Source organism: Suricata suricatta, chromosome 6, assembly GCF_006229205.1.
Source record: "Suricata suricatta isolate VVHF042 chromosome 6, meerkat_22Aug2017_6uvM2_HiC, whole genome shotgun sequence".
Lineage (NCBI taxonomy): Eukaryota > Metazoa > Chordata > Mammalia > Carnivora > Herpestidae > Suricata > Suricata suricatta.
The window spans coordinates 68,147,984-68,167,447 of NC_043705.1; the positions used below are offsets into that span (position 1 = coordinate 68,147,984).

The 19,464-nt window shown below is 34.3% G+C and overlaps 1 protein-coding gene and 1 long non-coding RNA gene across 8 annotated transcripts in view; one reads left to right on the plus strand and one right to left on the minus strand.

Annotated features, from left to right (window-relative positions):
• The window catches only part of FAM172A (family with sequence similarity 172 member A), a 407,295-nt gene that overhangs the window by 137,880 nt on the left and 249,951 nt on the right, over positions 1-19,464 (minus strand). Inside the window, exon 9 of one of the 7 annotated variants that reach the window (XM_029942613.1) lies at positions 13,287-13,725. The exons of the other annotated variants lie outside the window; for them this stretch is intronic. Coding sequence (XP_029798473.1) covers positions 13,660-13,725 — 66 coding nt within the window. The 3' untranslated portion in view covers positions 13,287-13,659. Of the gene's footprint in view, positions 1-13,286; positions 13,726-19,464 lie in introns of those variants that run through there. 7 annotated transcript variants of the gene reach the window in all.
• Positions 3,370-10,432, plus strand: LOC115294648. Its single transcript, XR_003910035.1, has 2 exons — positions 3,370-3,439; positions 10,219-10,432. It is a non-coding gene; the product is annotated as an uncharacterized LOC115294648 (long non-coding RNA).

Consider the following 19,464-nt stretch of genomic DNA (forward strand, 5'->3'; position numbering starts at 1 on the left):
GCAGTGCCAACCTGGCACAGAGTCCCTGTACCACTTTGTTTCCTACATAGAGGAAGTATAGCTGACTACATTTAAAAAAAAAACAACCCAGACAATCACAGAGATATAAAGTATGTTGGGAGGAAGGCAGCATAGGGTTGTAGTTAAAAGCATGCATGAGCTTCAGAATTCCATAGCCTTCAATTTTAATTTTTGGTTCATCATTCTGAGAATACAAAAATGGGAATGATAGTAGTAGTTACCTCATAGGATCGCCAAAAGATAAGTGAGACAAGGCATGAGAGCAACCAGTGTTGTCAGCTGTTACTGTTATTACCTTGACATTCATTTTTAATTTTTCAAATCTGTTCTTCCTTTTAAATATGCTATCCGTGTACTCTTCAGTGACTCAACATTTGCACAAATTGGGTAGCAGTTACGTGTCCTACAACTACTACATCCCCTCCTCCATCTCCTAATTATGTAAAGTAATTTGGGCTTGCTTAAATGTTTGTAGAGACAATAAACAGGTATAAATAGGATAACTATACATTCTAATTAGGACGGGACAGTCCTGGTACATAACTGCTGACCTGGCATAATTATCAGGCATGTTTCTTTTCACTGCTAAAAGTGTCCTAGTTTGGATGGTAAATTATATGGCTACTATATATACAACAGAGTTAAACGTTACTCTAGCAAACAGGTCAATCTTACAAAGTTTCAATGCTTAATGATTTAAGCACATATCCAAAAGCTATACAGTTGTCACTATAAAAATAAACAGGTATGAAAACATACAAGAAATATTTCCAAAAGTTCCTAAGTTTAAAATTTCAGGGCAAGCCTTAGCACTGTGCTGAGCCCCTCACAGATGGACATGCAGCTTCACACCCTGGGTAGATAAACATGGCCAGCTGGAGCTCCACTGTAGCAACAGGATAAGACAACATTCTCTTTTCCTGTGCTTTGAAGCCCTAGCTACAATTCTTACAACCTTTGTCTAATTTCAGGAAGGAAAAGGCTCTCCACAGGCAAGAACCCCAAGGGATAGGGTATGTAAACTGAAACTTCTTGGGTCACATGTATTTATGAAGATAAGTCTCCAGCCACCAGTTAGGGAATGGCAGGTTATGATTTAGTATTGTTGGCAGCCAGAAGAGCGCGGTTTTAACTTCCTTTTCCTTTTCTGCCTAGACTATGCTGCCACGTGCAGGCTCTTCTGGTGACCAAAAAAAAAAAAAAAAAAAAAAAGGCATACACGTAAGGTAGAAAATGAAAAGGAACAAACAAACATTAAGTGATTGACAAGCTGGGAAATGGAAACGAAGACCAGTGCTTTACAAAAAATACATAATGAGAGAAAAAAGGCAATAGTTTGAAAAACTTCATCAATCAAGGAAGTGGCAAGTTAATTATAAAAAAAATAAAAGAGGTCATATATTAAGAAAACAGTGTAAGGATTCATCAAAGTTATTTATTTGTTTAAAATGTTTTATTATGTAATGTCATGACTGATCATAAGTAGGCAGGATATTATAAGACATAGTTTTAAAAATTATAATAAGCACATATCAAATGGATATATTAAAAAATATATAGGTAAGAACTAAACATTGCCAGTCCAAAAAACTTAGGTAGGCTTAGCAAAGGAGATGTTTAACTGGTGACAATACATAGTCTTAGATGGAAAAATGAGAAAACTTATTAAAACCTTATAAATGTATGATACACCCAGAAATGTTTCTGATATAAATAAGTAGTAAGCATGTTCACAATACTCAATTTAAAAATCACTGATGAGGGATGCCTGGGTGGCTCAGTTAGTTAAGCATCAGACTCTTGGTTTTGGCTCAGGTCATGATCTTGCAGTTCATGGGATTGAGCTCTGTGTCGATCTCCATGCTGTCAGTGAAGGGCCTGCTTGGGATTCTCTCTCTCCCTCTTTCTGCCTCTCCCTCTTGCTCATGTTCTCTCTCCCTCTCCCTCCTTCTCTCTCTCATTCTCTAAATAAATAAACTTTAAAATATTAAATAATAACAAATAATAAATAAGTAAACTTAGAAAAATTAAACTAAAATAAAAGTATGAGCCTTTATCAACTGGCAAATGCTAGAAATAATTTCGTACATATAGAATTTGTCACTCACTGAATGGTTTAAAAATTTGTGGCAAAAGATTTCATTAGGTCAGGGAGAAACAAGGAATACACATCTGGCTGAAAAAAGTGTTAATACACTTGTTTTAAAGCACACCATTTTATTTTGGTCTGGGAAAAAGAAAGGTAAATAGATAAGATTTCTTGCCACAAAGATACATAATAGATAACCAGAGTATAGGAGATTATGTTATTTAACAAATTTTTCTTAAAAGCCTTTACATTAGTCAGGTGTGAGGTGATGGACGTGTTAACTGACTTGGCTGTGGTGAATATTTCACAATGTATACAGATACCGAGGTTATCAGGTTGTATACCTTAAATATACACAAGTTCAGTCATCAATTATACCTCACTAGACCTGGGAAAAAGAAACCTTTATTTTGAATTTCTACATAGATGTTTGGTGTGCTTGAAATTTTACTAAAGTTTTAGAAGTCATTTTAGAACTTTAAAAATATTTTTGTAAAAAATTCAAGTTTTAATTACTTTATCTTAAGGACTGTATACTCTGCTAGTTGGCATAAACAGGGAAGCAATATTGTAATTCATCAGTGTTCTAGGAAATAAACTATGACTACAGAGTTGAGGAAGACATGATTTCTGACCTTTGGGAAGAAATACCAATTTAGGAAGAAAGGCAACTTAAGGTAAATTCTGTAGGGCCATTTAACATTCTGAGTGTGTGTGCATATATATACATAGAGAAAAATTTCTTTTTAAGGAGATTGGTAGCTGCAGAATTATGTACCTGTGTTTTAGATGAGGAAACTGATGTTTAGAGAACATGACTTGCCCATAATCACATAGTTACTAAGTGGCACTGCTAGTAATTTAATTCCAAATCCCATGTCTTTACATCATGGCTATCTGTATATAATACCTTACATGTTCTCTCTTGAAATACTTGTGACAGTGGTAATGATTTGTTCATGGTCTTTCTTTCCCACTGAAATGGAGGCTCCATGAGGGCAGGGTCATATTTGCCAGGTCAGCAACACATCACCATTCCCTGCACAATGACTGACACATCCCAGGTGCTCAGAAACTACTTGTGAAACAAACAGAGGTGCTACTGACAGAAATGGAATAGATCGAGGAAAGTGATGGTTAGCAAGTTAGAGTGATGTCTGGTTTGGTCTATTTAGAATAGACCATATCACAGGTTGGGTTACTGAGGAAACAGGCTCTAAAATGGAATTTAGCATGCAGGATGTTCACAAAGGAGTATTCTTACGATCAGCATCTGAGGAAGGTGTAGCGGGTGAAAGAGAGCAGGAATGGGCAGAGAGAGCAAACAAGGTGAGATGGAAGTCCAATGACGACTTCACACAACCCCAGGGAAGCTGGGGACCTAGAATGACCCTGTGGAGTCATTCCAAGCTGGGTCACCCATACTGTTCTATCTTTGAATATGAACCCCCACAGCAGCCAAGTCCATCCCTGAAGGACACATGAAAGCTGTGTGCTGAAAGCATTCCTGAGAGTTAGGGCAACAAATCCTTTATTGAAGAAGCAACTAAGTAGTGTATCACGATGTCCACCACAGGCCATAACTGAAATTAAGCATTCGCTTACTATCCATTGAAATCTAAATCATCCCTATAATCTGCCTACCACTTAGTATTTGTGTACTCAAGATTGTATTAGGATTTAACTCACTAATATCTATGAGATCAAGTAAATTTCTCTTGGATTTTAGGTCTCTCACAATCTAATTCCAAATTACCTATTTTGTCAAATTTTGCATTATCCCCCAATGAATATTATAAAGGAAAAATACAAAGTCAAAATATGGAGACACACTGACTACTAAAATGCATAAAGACATCAAAACCACAAAATTCAAATATTATCTTACACATCCATGGGAATGATCTGATTTCCTGGATTCCAAATGAAATGTACATGTCAGATAAAGCATGGTATACTTGTGATTTCAAATCTGAATGCAAAATAACCCCAAATTTCAAATAAAGTATGAAATAGTCATTCAGTGTCTGCCATGATAAACTCAAACCTAGAGGTACTGGTAGGAGAAAAGGAAGGGTGTGCATGAACAGGGAGGTTTCACAGTGAACGTAGTTGGGTTGGCTTTTCAAATCTTAGCCTTTAATGAAGACTGTGCTATATAAATTTGGGGCTTGAATAATGACACTTAAAGATTTTTATTCTTTCCCAGGTCTTGGTTGCTCTGTGACCTGAGATGTTTCTGAGTTTTTGCCTCTAGAAATTGAGGTTAATCTTCATTTGATCATATTTCTTCAAATGCAGGGCTCAGATTTATGCAAAAAGGTGTGGCATAAACTGGACAAGGACTGTTAACTTTTAGGTTCTAGTATAGGCACTGACCCATTGATACAGGAAAACAAGACCATGTAAATGTTCCTAGAACCAGATGTGTTAATCAATTGTGAGTCATTTGAGTTATTAAACATTGGGAAGAGGTTGACACCCATCTTTAAAAAAAGTTTTTTAATGTTTTATTTATTTTTGAGAGAGAGAGACAACGTGAGCAGGGGAGGGTGAGAGAGAGAGGGAGACACTGAATCTGAAGACCGGCTCCAGGTTTTGAGCTAGCTGTCAGCACAGAGCCTGACGTGGGGCTCGAACCCATGAACCGTGAGATCATGACACTTAACCGACTGAGCCACCCAGGCACCCCTTGACACCCATTTTTAAGGGGAAAGTAACACCATTATAATAAGGAGAAGTCCCAGACTTCCTACACTGTTTGAAAATATTTGGACAAGAATCTCCAGATGGCCCTTCTACCTGGGAGCTTATGCTAAGTATTTGGAGCTTATATGCCTGTGTTCATTCAAATGAATACTGTTGCTGGAAGAAATTTTCTACTCAACTACCTATAAGAGCTGTTTAAATGCACACTCTACAGATGAACAAATATAGGATGATTCTTTAAGTTAGGATGTTAAAAGGTGATTCTGATTATATGTTGGAATCATTTATCCTATGAAAGCACATGCCACATTTCTGAAGTGATGAAGTAAGTCTGTGTGAAAAAATGGTTTGAAATAGATTCATCTGAGGGACACCTGGGTGGCTCAGTTGGTTAAGTGTCTGACTTCAACTCAGGTCATGATCTCACAGTTCATGAATTCGCACTGGGCTCTGTGTTGACAGCACCGAGACTGCTTTGTATCCTCTGTCTCTTTCTCTGCCCCTCCCCTGCTCGTGCACACACACACACACTCTCTCTCTCTCTCAAAAATAAATAAACATAAAAAAATGGATTCATTTGAGATAGGACTCTTTAGGACTGTATTTACTGCACAAAACCATATAAACATTAAGAGGAAGAAGAGATGTGGTTGGAATGAAAGTAGCTATTTACATATATGGCTACATCTTCATCTCACAGATAGAGCCCATATACAAATGCTATAGGTAGTAAAAGAGCACCTCTGAGTTCATATACTAGTGGACTATAAACAACAGTCACTGTACACCAAGCGTCTTCTATCAATATCCACTGTAATGGAAAACGCTGGAGTAGCACTTCAGATCACTAACAGGAAGAAGAGAACCCTGAAACCTATCATTTAGACATCTGATGACAGCTCTGAGGCAAGATGGCAGTGAAAAATTTATACTCAGGAAGGGTTGATGTGTGAATGAAGGAGAATTATTCTCTAGGCTATTTTTTAAAATTCCATTTTCCTTCACATGTCTGTTCATTAGCACTTCTTTGGGGGAGATTCCACTAGTTGAGTCAGTGATTTAGGGTCTATATTCCATTATCATTAAATATTGCCTCAGTTATATGAGTATGAAATAATTCAAACTGTAAGAAATTTAAAATAAATACACTCAGCACAGTACATGATGTTTAATAAGCAGCTGTATTTATTATAGTAGGAAGCAGAATTTCTGTTACATCACACCTTTTACTAAGCAACCAGTTTAGCCAATACGAAATCCTATAAAATGGCAAAGATATAAAAAAGAGTCAGTAGTTCACTCATTTAGAAATTCAATTATATGTCACTGTTTCATATCAGGTTAATTACTTCATTTACATTTTTGGAATTTTGGAGTAGCGCATGAAAGGCGACAGACTGACAGCACTGCTGACTGAAATTCTTATACTATCTTCCCGAGTGTGAGTAATATAAAAGACAATACACAAAACAGAACTACACATAGTTTTTATGTGATGAGATTCTAAGTGAAACAGACATGGTATGGAAATGGGACAACAAGAGAGGTGCTTTCAGAAAAACTTTATTTAAGAGATAAGGCAAAAAGGGGAAGTGGTCATTTGGTAGCTTCTACATTGTCCTTCTAGGCATAGATGTCTGAGAGAATGGAGGTCAAATATCTACAAAACATCAATGTGTCTGAAGGGAGGCCTGCAAATGACATTCAAGAGAAGTTCAAAGAAGAAATCTTAGGTGAAAAACTAACAGTAACTCCTTGTAGGGAAGGTCATCATAATCAGGAGTGTAACAAGACAGGAAAAAAAGATACTGCCGCAGACAGATCACAAAAGAAGACAATGCATAGGCATGAGGAACAAATGTTGAATTTCCATAGTTCTGATCCTAACCCTCTTTCACAAGAACCCAACCTGCCACCCCTCACTGGGGGTGTCGTGATGAAATCTACCATACTACTTTCTGTCACTGAGTTGTCAGGAAAAGCAAAGATTCCCTAAGTCTGTCTCTTCCTACACAAGCCCCAGCACGTACTATGATCTATTAGTCATTTTTCTCCTCACATAGAAAAAAATAATAAACTCATTGGTGAATTTTCCGGTAGTCAAATTGAATGTTTCTAGACATTGGTTTGATATTGACACTACTTTTGAATGGCCTGTGGGAGTAGGTGAGTTAGACCCTTAAGTATGTTTAATGCCTAAAAACATACAGTCTAATAAGTCATGAATGCATCATAATATCTCTTATGGTCTTTCATATAAAAGGATGAATTTGTAAGTAGCATTAGAGTTTACTGAAACCAGTAAATATTAATGCTGATGTGGCTCTACCAATTATAATTGAAGAAAAGAATGGAGAGTTGTTAGAGACATTAGAGATTACCCAGTCCAGTTCCTTTCTGTATAGATGAGAAAAAGTTAAAATGAGTTAGATGTAACTTCTAGTTCTGACAGACATGGGATTGGCCCAGCTATAACTCAAAATTCCACAAACGACAATGCCTCTCGTTTATTCTGTGCTGCTCTTTACTACCTAAAAGCACATGTGCCATTAGTTCCTTGATGATGTATCCTGGTGCTTTGCTTCCTTGTAATACTATGGGCTCCACAGTGACAGACATATTCTTAACGCAAGTTTTGAGGTTGACAGGCCACCAAGGTAGTTTGTACACATAAAATGCTTTAATTCTGTGGACTAAATGGCTGTTGTTTTGTTCTTTTTCTAGTCAATATGGCAGGTAAAGTCAGTCAAACTGGTTTCTTCATGTAGATACTGCCTTACTATGGAAATGAATGTGGAAACATTCGTCTTTGTCAGAAATTATGTCAAATTATTCAAATTTATTGGTGAATTACAGCAAACATCCCAGCTGATGAACATCTCAGTCATATGTTTTTTAGAGAACACTTATGGCTCTGAAAAGATAACATTACAATGAGCTTTCTCATTCTGAAGCAAAGATGTTGGGAGAGAGGATGGGGTCTGTTATTCAAGATAATAATTTGTTTTAATCATAAAAAATCCCAAAAATGTCCAGCACTGTAAGTACTAAAATGTATTTCTTCTGAGTGTTGCTATTATTTTTCTCTTTTCTTCTTCCCCTCTTTCAAGACCTTTTGGAGGCCATCTCTATGACCTTTCTGTCAGTTTCCATCTTTACCACAGACATACTGTGGCCTTCACGTTAACACTGCTCTCTGGCTTGAGGTAATAAACGATTAGCTACAGCACAGTAGTGTGATGTTCGTGTTATTCTTTGCTGTACTACACCCAGCCACTGTCTCAAAAATTAATGCAAGTATATCAGGATCTGAAATTAACTTTTTATAGCCAAAAGCAACGTCCTGCTAGGAGGAGAAAAACCTATTATAAATGGGCTAGCATCTGATTGCTTGTAGATGGTGAGTACTAGGAAAATAATATTTCAAATTATAAAATGGTTAGTATAACAAAAGCTGTCCCACATTGACTAATCAGTGTTTTGTTTATGAACCGGTAAGGTCTACTAGGTGGCACCTAGTTTTAGCAAGTGACAAATCTATTGCTGAAGATCAGAGATGAGGCTAAATTAGCCAATGCTCTTATGATGTTAGATGGAAATAATCTGAAAAATAAGATAATATCTCTCTATGAACTGTGTATTAACCTTGAAAGGTTTCCTCCCCAAGAAATCATATCAAATTAGTCACTCAATATATTTAAAAGTATATGTTGTTCAATAAACATCAAGAAATCACTTGGAGAATTAGAAAAGAAAGAAATCAATCTATAGTGATGGACATATCCAATTCTCTTTGAAAAAATTTTAATAATTTCTCATTCTAATACCCATTGAGTTGAACCCAATATGGGGTGCCATGAAGCCAAGGTATTTTATAAATTCTATTTAAAACTTCTCATGTGTTTATGCTCAGATATTTTATTGGTGTTCGAACCAAGCGTCATTATACTAGCTACATTTTTATCCCTTTTTGGTCAGGATGTAAAATGTATGCCATGACATGAAAACTTTAAGATCTGTGAAAATACTTTATTCTAATTAGTCGTGTTAAAAATCAGTATCTTTAGCTAATAAAAATTGCATGACCTACTTGCATAGTTTCTTATATATGATGTATGGCTGAAAGTCTAGAAGAGTAAGGAATTTTACAAGTTCTCTCATGATTCAGATTAATTAGGAAAACACAGAAAAGTAGTTTTCTTTATTCTATAGGCTATGATAGCTTTCCACCTTTGGAGGGGGGGCAGCAACAGGAGAGAGAGATTTATTTTAAAAATATAACAAAGTCATTAATGTCTTTAAAAGTTACAGGTAGTTCCTCAGTGTGGAACATGAGTATTTAGGTTTATAATAGACACTAATATTCTAAAAAAAACAAGCAGAAAAAACCTTTATATTTTGAAGAAGATCAAATGATAATCACGAATTGAAAAAGTTTCGGTAGTTATGTTGTCACTGGATGGTCAACTAGTAGCCACAGTTCTAATCTACAAATATAGTTATGAATGGTAGTGAATCCACTTTTCTCTACTCAGTTTTAAGAAACCATCTAAAATACAAGATTAATTACACTCTTTCAAATACTTTAGAAGAACTGCAGGCCCTTTTTAACTAAGTACGCGTTTAAAAATTACAAATAGGATCACTGAAATTATATTAGCAAAAAGGTACAAATTATTGCTATTTGTGCTCTTCATTCTTATGCTTTGCTTATCTTTCTCTTGACCTTTATCCAAATGAATCACACTAACTCTTGAATGCTTTCTCTCACTTGATTTCTAAAGCTGTTCATCACACTTGCTGGCTAGAAGCACAGCTGGCAAGGGATCTAAACCTCATCACTGGGCAAACTTGCCCTTCTGGTTTTGCCAAGAATGACATTTCCAATGGGGGAAAAAAGTTACTGTATGGGGCGCTGGATACTGTATTTGTTTGTAAGAACCAATAGCTCCACCCCCTTTGTTAGCACTACATATAGGCATTAGTAATAAAACCAGAATAACAAAGAATTAAATAGCCTAGAGTTCTCTAAATTCAATTGTTAATTAAAGTAGGAGCATAGAAAGCAGCTGAGTATTTTTACACATTTCCTGAAGAAAGATGCAACTGAGGATAAGCAGTGCCCCCTAGTGTCAATAACCACAGACAATAAAAGCTAAAGGAAACTTGCTAATGTTAACTGAACTAAAATTATTAAAAATACATGCAGGTAATAAATTATAAATCCATCATTATTCAAATTTTAAAATTTACATGTATATAAAGTTACACCACATAATCATTTATTTAATACTGATTTGCTTAGGAATGTATGCTCACACGAACACGCACATACACACGCACACACACGCACACACTGTACACAGACTGACATGGCCAAGATGTCTTTAATGTTCCAGGCAGCTCAGAAAAAATATTCCACCCAGCACAGCAGGCCATGCATGAAGCGGGTGTCAGCGAGCGCAGCAGAATCAGTCACTGTGAAGACGTCTAATAGGAACTGCTGAATACACAATACACGGCAGCATGGCCTGAATGGCTAAAGTGGAATGGCCAGAATGGAGTCCGAAAACCCATGCGAAATTGTAATTAAACCTGTAATGAATGTTTAAACATTTTTCTCTTTTTTTTTTTTTGCTAGTAATAGAACGCTAGCATATTTAGCCTATATTAAAGACTGATTTTAAAAATGGTCTAACTTTCACTGTGCATGTTCTGAATACTGGGTCCTAGAATTTTAAATACAAATAAATAAAATACATGTATCTGTCTTTCGAAGAAAATGCGACACACAAGATTAAAATGTTAGAAAATATTACATATGTTTTATGGAACTGAAGTTGGCTAATCATTTTTCTGACATAATCTGTGAGAAAACTTAAAAGTTATTTCTAAGATTAATGAGGTATCTACAGAGTGATATCTGTGACAAAAAGGTAAACTTAGTGTCTCATTCTATAAAATACTCTGTAGGTCAATATTTATTAACAACAAATTTTGGCATAGAAACCATAAATGAAAGCAAACAAACAAAAACAATGTAAAAGAAAATACCCATACAAATAAAAATGACAAAAAAGAAAGAAAAAAGCCAGGAAGACTAGAGTGTATATGACAAAGAAGCTAAAGCAAATTAATAAAAACAGTTGCTTGATCTTATTTACACAAAAGTAGGAGGCAAAAAAAAAAAAAGAATTCAAGGCTATTTAAAACATGCGTTTATATAGGAAACTATTTGTCAATCACTTTTCCACATAAATCAGTAATGTATATACTACCAGTCTGCAGTTTTAAAAGCAAGAAACATAATTAGGGTTTTATGAAAAGATTCCAATGTGTGTTTAAATTGCTACATCTTTAAAATGAGGAAGGTGCAAATGTAGTAGTTCAGTATGCGTAAACACAATGTCCAAATAAAGTCAACAGGCATTTAGGACTTTTACTATAACTTCTGGTTAAAGCAGAAACTTGAAAAAGTTGTGACATGCCTACCTTTGAGTTTTTAAAGAATAAACCTTTGAGTTTTTTTAAGAAGTTTAACTCTGGCAGGGCTGTTAAAATCTTGGATTAAAATTAATGAACAACAAACTTTTTGCCTTCATGCTACTTAGGTAATGTTAAAATGGATATTAAAGCATATGGACATATTTATGTTCAATTTAATTGTGTTAGTATCTGTTTTCTTGCATCAAAACGTATAAGTTCTCATTAAAATTTCCACAGCAAATAGAATTTTATCCTAAATCAGTAAAAATCGGCACCTGCCGATAGGTGACGGGGACAAACCAGAGCTGCATAAACGTGAGGGGAGAGGTCTGATTTTTTATGTTGCAGAACATGCTACTGCAATTAGCACTAAACATCAAGTAATTTCTTACAAGCCTTCAATAGGTAAAAACATAATTTATAGGGAGTTGTTTTATCTCTTTTACAATTTTTAACGGATCTTTACAGTTTCAACTTTAATTTAACTATACAAGATTTGATTACTTGTTATTAATTTAGGCACAAAGTGATATGAAATTCCCAACCCCACCCTACAACTGGCCTATATCATTTCCCAAAATACCCAAGAAAAAGAGAAGGATAACTTCTAAAAGATAAGAGGTAATGGATCACCATTAAGAGGGAAAACTTAATTTCTTCGACCTAACCCAGAGCATTTCTGTAAGTGTAGAGTTGTGGGATGGGTGAATAAATGTCCAGGCCAGGTTTTTTGTGTTGTAGATAAAGGGGTAAGGCAAACAGGTCCATGCCTATTGCATGAAAAAGATGCTGGGTTAGGAGTATGAAGACTATGAAGCTAGGTTCACACACAGCTGGACAGAAATGGTGAGACGGAGGTATTATTATTCCTATAAGTTAAAAGAAATAGAAGCGGTTTGTAATCCATGTACTCTGTTATCAGCATTAACATGCCCATGATTACATTTGATTCCTTTCTAGAACATCTCTGATAAAAGAGTTTGAAACTTATGTACACAGACACCAACACAAAGATAAAGTTTTACAATGTGAGCCTTTAGCTTTAACTTCCTAGAGCCTGCATTAAGAATGCTCAAATACAGATTTTCTTTTGCAAATGTGCTCTAAATAACTACAAACAAGAGATTCTTGTAAGGTGTGTAGAGGTGAAAAAAGATTATGAAATAAATAATTTCAAAGGAAAGTTATTTCCTTAACACATGTGTTTTCATTCAAGTCTCTAATATGTAGTAATCTCTTCCTGCATATGATAGCACAAAGATTATTAAATGCTTCCACATACTTAAAACAATCATACATATGTCCAAATAACTGACCATAATACATTTTTAACCAACAGCTCTCATTATACAAAAAATGTTTCCTTAGGATGATAAAGCAAAACTGTAACTAGACTTTTAGAAATAAATCAATATTATTAAGAGTTGGAAAGAACAAATAGAGCATAAAGTAAATATTAGTTCTTGACATCATTTCCTTAGCCACAGAGATATTTTAGTATCATTTACAAATGGTTAGATTTATCAAGAATGGTTAGTATGTGCTTATTAACCAACAAATACTGTTTTCAAATACTATCTTGGGGCAGGAGTGAGGAAACGTAAAAGAAAGGTAGTAAACTATTTTTCATTTACAAATTATATAATATCTTATTTTCTTTAGTCTCAGAATAGTAAAACTTTTACATAAAACAAAGTGTATCTTATTTTGATGATTTTTAAATATTATATCTTTAAAAATTTAGAACATATCCTATTGTGAGTTAAAAATCTACAGTTATAATTCAAACAAGTTTTTAAGCAATCAGATATATGTGTGTGTAAATATTTATATATAATACCATAGACAGTGACAGGAAATTTACAAGGGTATCCTTAAAGATGAGAATATCAAATTTTATTTCATTAAACAGATAATTGGGGTTTTATGAAGAGATAATTTATAATATATATTTAATGGTTAATAATTTTTACTAAGTTACTGTTGTTTATTAGAAATTAGACCTACAATATGCTGCACCAGAAATACGGTAACTTCTAGAAATCACCAATAAATATGTGATGCTTTGTCAAAGGGAAATAATGAGAAGAGGGCTGAAATCATTGTATCCTTCCTTCTATGATTTAAAAATAATTATTCTTGTATTTGAAAACCCATTAAGCTTGAAAGCTTTTTAGCAATTTCTTGCTTCTTCATTAGGTATGGGAAAAAGTAATGGATTTCAGTGGACAACTTTCACCAGCTATTTCATCGTCTTTACGTTTCCCAGCACCTGACAACAAAGCCTCCCCACTCCACAAGTTTCCTCAGAAATGTTTTACAAAGAACCTGAGCACAGTGAACATATTTTATCTTCAGACCTTGATATCCCTGCACAGGAAAGTGGAGAACTCTTCTAAGTCTGAGGTCCCAAGTAGTACCTGAGCAATAATAGAAAGAGTGGGCATCATACAACATCTTGATAGAATAGCATAAAGGCCAAGTTCCTTTTTCCCCCACCAAATGCTGAATTATATTTCTCCAGTGTGGGTCCATTCAAGCAGCTGATTATGTGGTGTAAATTTGGAGGAGAAATATAGCAATTGTGACGGAATTATACAGCATAAAATCTGGCCAGCTCAAGTGTATTTATATCTCTTCATAGTTGCACATGGTCACTTGTATTTGGAGTTGTCATTCAGTCCTGTAATGGGTTGTCAATGGATCTCCTGTAGCACCATACACTTGTTGGTTGTATGGAGTCAATGGTTCTTCCATACAGCTAAGCAAAAGCACTTTCCAGCATCTGAATTAGCTTGTTTGATCATGGCTTGCTGTGAAATATAGACTCCTCTGACTTCTGAGGTAAAAGAGCTCTCCTCTACTCATGAGATTATTTTACATCTAGAAGGAGCTTAAGATATATACTTACTCATTCAGATATGCAAATTTGACCACCAGAGACAAGTAAATTATGCAAGATGACGCACGTTTCATTTTAGCTGGAAAAAATGTGCAAACACTATACAATTCCATTTCAGAGAGCTATACTTGCACAAAGTTGAGATGCACTGAACAAAAGTTATAAGGTAACATCCATGTTTCCACAGATTGGATTCAGTTTTGAAGAGCTGTTTTTAGGTATTGCAAGAGGTTTTTCATGTCAATACTTTGATGTGCCTTTTTCATTGGTATTTTTCCCAAACTACCAACTTATACAACTTTAGGAAAAAATTATATCATTATTCTATGAATACTATCTTCATATTTATATGAATATATAAAATGATTAACAATTTAACACATTTTAATTTAATTTAAGCTTCACCCACAAAGCTATTTTTCCAATATAAAGCCCCATTTTTTAATGTATGTTATTTAAATTAATAATTGATTACTGACATTCCCACTTGATGAAAAAATTTCATATAATTCAAGTATATACCTCATTGATGCTGTAGCTTTTTGATACACCTTTGAAACAGCAGTGACATTATGTAAGAGCTTGACATAGTTACTGCCCTTGTATAATAAACACTGAATTCATTCCAGGTTTAATTCTAAAGCACAAATTCTAGCATCTCTGAAGCAGAATTATTAAACTAGAAGAAGGTTTCTGTGGCTTATGATTTATTGAGTGATGCCACAGTGATACCACTGAGCAAAAAACTGATGCAGAGCTTTTCTGTTACATCTATTTCCTATATTTTAACAATACTCAAAAACAGTGACCTGTTTAATGAAGATAAAATAACATATATGAAAATGTCCTGATTTGTAGTAAGTGTTACTAAATATGCTTTCCCAAACCATTGAGGAATTCTTGTAGCAGAGTTTAATTACCAGCAGCAAAATAATCAAATTCAGTCATGACACATTTCTAAATCTTTGCCAAAAGTAAACCTTCTCATATATTCACATGGGCTCTGATGAAACAGCAAGCTGGTCAGGAGGCGGATATTGCCCTGCATCTTGACAGAAACCTACATTTGTCTCACCAGTTCCTTACTAAAGATGTAGTAAATAGGTTGAGGATAAATGGGCATTTTCTTGATAATTAGCTGTGTAGGCAAATATGTTCTTTGGCAGACAATATAAATGTTGATTTGAGGACTAGCCAATAAAGAGTGCTAAACTGCAAAACATTCATTGCTCAGTTTCTCATAGTATTGGTTGAAGACTTAATTTTTACCTTCAGGTTTCCAAAATAACGTACTAAAACAAAAGTCATGAAATGAGGCTTACATATTTAATATTGATATGTAGCTGCTTACTAATTTCCATATTTGATATACCATTCACATTAACATTACTTATTACTAATGATGAATAGTAACAAGCAAGTCATTCTGGACCATTCTTTCATTGTGAAACTAATAAAACTCCTTATTTTCTTAAACACAGAAAGCAGCGCATGTCTCACTGAAACTAAGGGCTCTATAAAGCTGGTAAAGAGAAGTAGGTAACCTATCACAACCCCAGTAAATTTTAGTTTGCGTCTAGGTTTAAGAGATCATATTTAAAGAAACCGGTTTTAAGCTGGAAGCGAGATACACTGTTTTTAAAAACAAAAATAGCACAAGATAAACGGCATATACTCTGGCAATTTTCTTTAACGTATTTTTTTCAAATATGATCTAGTCTACAGTGCACCAAACTGCAGAAACATCCAAATTATTTAAGAAGAAAAAAAGAGATACTTATCCTTGCAAAAAAGGGCCTATACTCAAAGGAGCATCTGAATAAAATTGAGACATCTGCAGTAAAGTTTTACCTCCTCCCTAGAATATTTGAGATGAACTCAGTGTAACACGGTCTTCCAAGAAAAGACAAAGTGATCAATGCAAGAACACATCAGGCTGCCTTGGACAGGCCAATCAATGCAAGAAAGAACCTTGCCCAGGGCCTTATGCAAATGGAAGCACGTCCTGCAACCTAGGGAGGGAACATGCGCAATAGATCAATTGGATCTAAAAAACCTTACAGCTATATCAGCTTCAGACCGTAAATATATACTGATGAATCCCTCACACTTCCTGCAGATTCTTAAAATGGGTTATGTTTAATAGCTAGTTAAAAACTCTCTGGGATCCAGAGTACAGCAAAGAGGAAGGAATACATGGGAGAAACACTCAGCATTACTTTGGAGAATGTGCAAAATTCTTGAGTTCTTAAAATTTCTTGGCATAGCTGAATTTTGCTGATGTTTCAGAAGGTTACATTTTTAGTATGTTTGTATTCATGAACAGGAAATGAAAATCTTAAAAAAAAAAAAAGCAGAGAGTGTCTCAGGTAGTTCTTGAACCAGGAATAAATGAAATGTTGTAGGAAAAATAATTCAAGTTTTAAAATTATAGTCATCATTCTCAGTCACCAAAGATTATCTTCTATAGTGGTTAACCTATTGATATAGGAGCAGTTTTTCTTTTAAAGGTAAAATCTCTATCTCCAAAAACCACTCTAAAATCTGATTAGAATGCATAATAAGCTCACGAGCTACTTAGTACACAAAGTTAGTACACAAAGCTGCATCCCTGTTAAATGGTCTTGAAGGCAAGTCAGATGCTGTATAAGGCTACATCAAAAATGCTCAATTATCAGGTATTCAAGCAAGTACCTGAATGAAAAATTATTTCTGAAATATTTTCATTTTTGTTTGTTTTTAAACCGACTGTTTCTCCTTAGGAATATCACATTTTATAAAAGCCCTTCATAACTTAAAACAAAATCATATTTTAAATAGGAATTATAGTGTCAGCAACTTCCATAAAAAAGTGAATAAAAAAACTCTATAAATATCTGCTAGTACGTTTACTTTGGAATTTTAAATTTAAAACCCTAGCTGCAGATAACGTTTTCTAAAAGGAGTTTAACAAATATTTCCAATATTAAAAATAAAATATGTGATTTTTCCTTTACTTACTGCTGTGTGAACATTCCTTAGCAAAACATTTTTAAAATATGAAAATCAGACGTCTAATATAAAGACATCTAATATAAATTTTCACTATGTAAAAAACTATTTAGCTGTTGAGAGGACACAAATATAACACTTGTTTATTTAGCTAATGAAAAGAAATATGAAGCTATGCAGGATAAACATAGCTTACTTTTTATTTTTCACATTTCTAGTGCTTTCTACATTAGTAAGATTTTAGGTTTTAATTTACTCTAATAATTAAATTTATTTTTCCTAAGGCGTAAGTAAATATGTCATTCCTTTGTTTGAGCCTCTTTACTCAGACTTAAAGCTTTGTAAAAACTTTACTATTTACACGGAGCAAGCATGGACGTACAAAATCAAAGCACTATAATACCCTTTTACAGCTCTTCAAGTATTAGATATCAGATGAAGTGCTTATAATGAATCAGAGACATAAAATAGGTTAATTCTAGGGACTCAAATGTTTCCATTTTTAAATTTTAATTTCGAATATAAAATTTTTGAATAGTTTGATATTCACAGTGAAATGTAAACTCCAAATACAGAAAGTAAAATTCAAAGGATGAAGTAACTGTTGTTTCACTTCTTGTTATATTTTTTAAATTGCAATTATTTTCTCCAACAGGTAGGAAAAACAATAGGAAAACAATTTTAGAGTACTACCATCTAATATTTGATATGTATCAACATTGTAAAAGGCAATAATATTCTTCCTGATCTAAATCTGCACAATATGTGTATTTTTTGCTTTTAAGAGCATATTCTCAATTTAAAAAGTATGTCAGGTAATCTCAGTTTACCAAAAAGTTCTGTACTTTACAAATATAAAGGTAGAATGTCTTTAAATGGAAAATTCACTCATCAATTAAAAATATCCTATTATAATATAAATTTGTTTCATGCAGTGTTTTAAAAAACCCAACAGTGGGAAGAGTGTTTCATGGGTAAATTCGTTAATTCTCATACCACATTTTGATTTCATATTTGATTTCAAGTTGGATTTCAATTCTGGTTCTGACCTTTGTTGTGCAACCTTGGACAAGTTCCTCAGTTTTTCCCAGTCTTTCACCTGTTACAATGGGGCTACTGATACCTACCTACAGAGTTAAATCCAAGATATAAATTGTCTTGCCAAAACAATGTGTAATGACCAAATCCAAAAGTATCTTAGACTAGTATTCTGTTCCAAGGGGCAGTGTGTATAATGGTTATGAGCATAAACTTTGGGGCCAGAAAGCTTAGGTTTAAGTTCTGCCCCCATCACTTACTGGTTGTATGATCTTAGTGCTTAACATCTTGGTGCCTTGGTGTCCTCATTTGTAACTGAGAATAATACTGATACCTACATCATAGGGTTGTTGTAAGGATTACATGAATTAATATATATAAAGCACTTAAAACAATGTCTGGTACTTGGTAGGTGCTTTGTTATACAGCTATTACTGCCAGGTGTAACTTACAGATATGGATAATGTGAAGGAGCAAATATTGATAGCAGAGATGGTTCCAGTAAGACTTAAAAGGTCAATTCTATTTGGTTGGTATTAGAAGACAGCTGTCTATTTCCAGAATAGAATGATAAGCTACAAAGAAGAGCCAACCAGGGACTTGGCTAAGTAAATTCATCTGCTTTCCAGATCTTCATAAACTGTTTTCAATTTTTCAGCTCAAACCAAATTTCCAGAGCACCACATCAAAACATACTCAAACTTTAAATATAAATGATTCGGGGATTGTCTGTTATTTTAAGATTTCCACACCTTCTTTTCCCTTCATTAGTTTGGGTAATTAAGAATTGATTAAAACTGAAAGTCTGCTTGGAAGGCACTGAAAGGAATAAGCAGTGAGTAGGACAGAGAATAAAAACTAAATCATCATGTACTTTAACGGCGAAATGTAGATTTGATTCCTGAAACACATGAAAAACCAGGAGGTGGTGTTTTAGGGATTAGAGTCACCATAGTACATTATATCATTTATTCTGCAAATGTACTTGATGAGAGGAGAAACAAAACCCACTGTAACAAAATAAGAGGTCTGCTTTCAAAGAAATAAAACTAATCTTTAAATATTTCTCATCTGTAAAATGGGGATGATAACAGTATCCAGTTCACAAAGATTTATGAGGATTGCATGGAGATAAAATATATTTATATAAAGTATATGGTAAGGACAGTGCTTGGTGCACACTAAGTATCATTAAACATTAGTGGTGATGATGATGAATATGAAAGAT